The 2,500-nt window shown below is 44.8% G+C and overlaps 1 protein-coding gene across 1 annotated transcript in view; it reads right to left on the minus strand.

Annotated features, from left to right (window-relative positions):
- The window catches only part of LOC138980843 (uncharacterized), a 13,677-nt gene extending 12,820 nt beyond the window's left edge, over positions 1-857 (minus strand). Inside the window, exons 1-2 of the mRNA XM_070353725.1 lie at positions 679-857; positions 54-257 (exon numbers count right to left, since the gene is read on the minus strand). Of these exons, the coding sequence (XP_070209826.1) occupies positions 54-134 (81 nt within the window). The 5' untranslated portion in view covers positions 135-257; positions 679-857. The remainder of the gene's footprint in view (positions 1-53; positions 258-678) is intronic.
- Positions 858-2,500: the final 1,643 nt, after the last annotated feature.

Below are 2,500 nucleotides of genomic sequence, written 5' to 3' on the forward strand. Positions count from 1 at the left end.
CAACATTCAAGTTGTAAAGAATGAGTGACAGAAAGAACATCATTCATACTAACCGGCGGCACAGCTTGCGTCAAGTCGAAGACACTGAGCAGACAGACCCAGAAGATTCCAGCAGTCACTTTCTTTCTCACCATCTTCTCTTCGTCTGTTTATTCTTGTTATTAATTCTTTCCTCTTTCTTGTGAATTTGTTCTTCTTTTGTCCTCGTTCTCCTTGTTGTTGTTGGTGTTGTTGTTGGGTATTGTTCTCCACAGTCACTGCAAACAAGACACACATACAACAATTAGCAGTACTCAGACAACAACAACAACAACAGCAACAACATCAATTACAACAACACAAACAACAAGCAACAGCAACAGCAACAAAAACCAACCGACAACAACAACAACAACAACAACACAACAACAACAACGACGACAACAACGACGACGATAGCAAGAAGAAGAAGAACAAGACCAACAACAAGACCCACAACAATAACGACAACAACAACAACAACAACAACAACAGAACAAGACTAAGAACAAGAACAAGAACAAGAAGACGAGTAAGAAGAAGAAGAACAAGACCAACAACAACAACAACAACAAAAACAACAAAAACAACAACAACAACAACAACCACAACCTCAAAAAGCATAACATAAAATAATATCAAATGTAGCCGAATACTCACAGAGAGTTTCAAAGACTCTTTCCTCGCGGTACCAAACCCCAAGTGAGAAATGCTAAAATCTCTTTGAGAGCCCTCGACACAGTCGACGTCACAGTTTCGCTTTTATGTGACACACTGACACACCCAGTCAAAAGCAAACATAACACAAAACTCTCGCTTCAGTGATCGTTTTGATCAGTCTCAGAGTTGAAAAGGTAATGACAAAACGATTCCACTTGACAGCAGGATTGACTGTCATTCATCTGTTCGCTCTACTTAAACTCACTTGGCTATGGTGTGGACCTGTGACGCCTGTTGTCGCGTTCAATTCCTTGTCATTCCCGAATAAAGGGGTAGGGAAAAGGGGATCATTTGGACACCCTAAGAACTAACGCTGTGGCTGGCACATAAAAGTCGGTAAGACCTATGTAACTTCAGCAGGACAGACGACGCACTGCAGATTATCCCAGCCTGCTACACGTTGCGTGAAAGGAAAACAGGCCAAGTACTCGTCATACATAATCCCTATCGCGGCATCAATAATATGCAGTGCGTCGTCGGTGCCGCTGAAACTGCGCAGGTATATTCTGCCCTTAAGCAAAGACGGTGGGGTTCTATCTCAAGTTTTGGGTTAGACCTACACATATATATATGCAAGTGAAATAAAGGATCGTATGTGTTTTGTCAACACACAGACATCTTTGTTGGAATTTGAGAAAAGTTCAAATTTGTCGACTAGTCCGGTAAATTCAGTGACATAAAAAACAACAATCTATTAAAATAGTCGCCTTGTTCAATTCCTCACCCCCCCCCCCCCCCACACACACACACACACACCCTGTCCAAATTATTCTCCCTTACCCTACTATTGTTCTTACGGTGTGTGTGTGTGTGTGTGTGTGTGTGTGTGTGTGTGTGTGTGTGTGTGTGTGTGTGTGTGTGTGTGTGTGTGTGTGTGTGTGTGTGTGTGTGTGTAACAAATCTGATGATTCAGGAGGGCACAATTTGCTTAAAAATTCGTTAAAGCGTCACACCGATGTTCTTGTAGTCAGTCAGTCCCTATTACGCTGGATTTCAGACCCGTACCCTGCTCCAGTTACCGCATGCAAAATACTGTGTAACATGACATGGGTGTGAATCAGCCAGTGAATTTGGCGTGATAACATCACATCCTCGCCTCTAACCCCCCAGTCTCAAATGCTCCATCACCAGCACCACCACCCCCACCGGCCTGTCTCTCTTTCTCTTTCTCCCCATATATTTGTCTGTCAATGTGTCTGTCTGTCTGTCCGTCTCTGTCTGTCTCTGTCACCCCCCCTCTTTCGCTCTCGCTCTCCCCTCTCTCTCTCTCTCCCTCTCCCTCTCTCTCTCTCTTTCTCTCCCTCCCCCCCTCTCTCTCTCTCTCTCTCTCTCTCTCTCTCTCTCTCTCTCTCTCTCTCTCTCTCTCTCTCTCTCTCTCTTAGTTTAGCAGGGACAGATTGTAAGACTAGGCGTCAGCCTAAAATCTCCATCCTTTAGTAATAAAGTTCGTTCGTACGTTCGTTCGTTCTCTCTCTCCCGTTCTCTCTCTCTCTCTCTCTCTCTCTCTCTCTCTCTCTCTCTCTCTCTCTCTCTCTCTCTCTCTCGCTCTCTCTCTCTCTCTCTCTCTCTCTCGTTCTCTCCCTCTCCCGCCCTCTCTCTCTCTCTCTCTCTCTCTCTCTCTCTCTCTCTCTCTCTCTGTGTCTCTCCTTCCCCTCCTCTCTCTATCTCCCTCCATAGTGAGAGACTATGCAAAACCCAATTTGAACGGTATTAACACACGACATATCAACGTCTTGCTGAAGGGAATTCTTGGCAAGCCTCG

Source organism: Littorina saxatilis, linkage group LG11 (assembly GCF_037325665.1).
Source record: "Littorina saxatilis isolate snail1 linkage group LG11, US_GU_Lsax_2.0, whole genome shotgun sequence".
Taxonomy (NCBI): Eukaryota; Metazoa; Mollusca; class Gastropoda; order Littorinimorpha; family Littorinidae; genus Littorina; species Littorina saxatilis.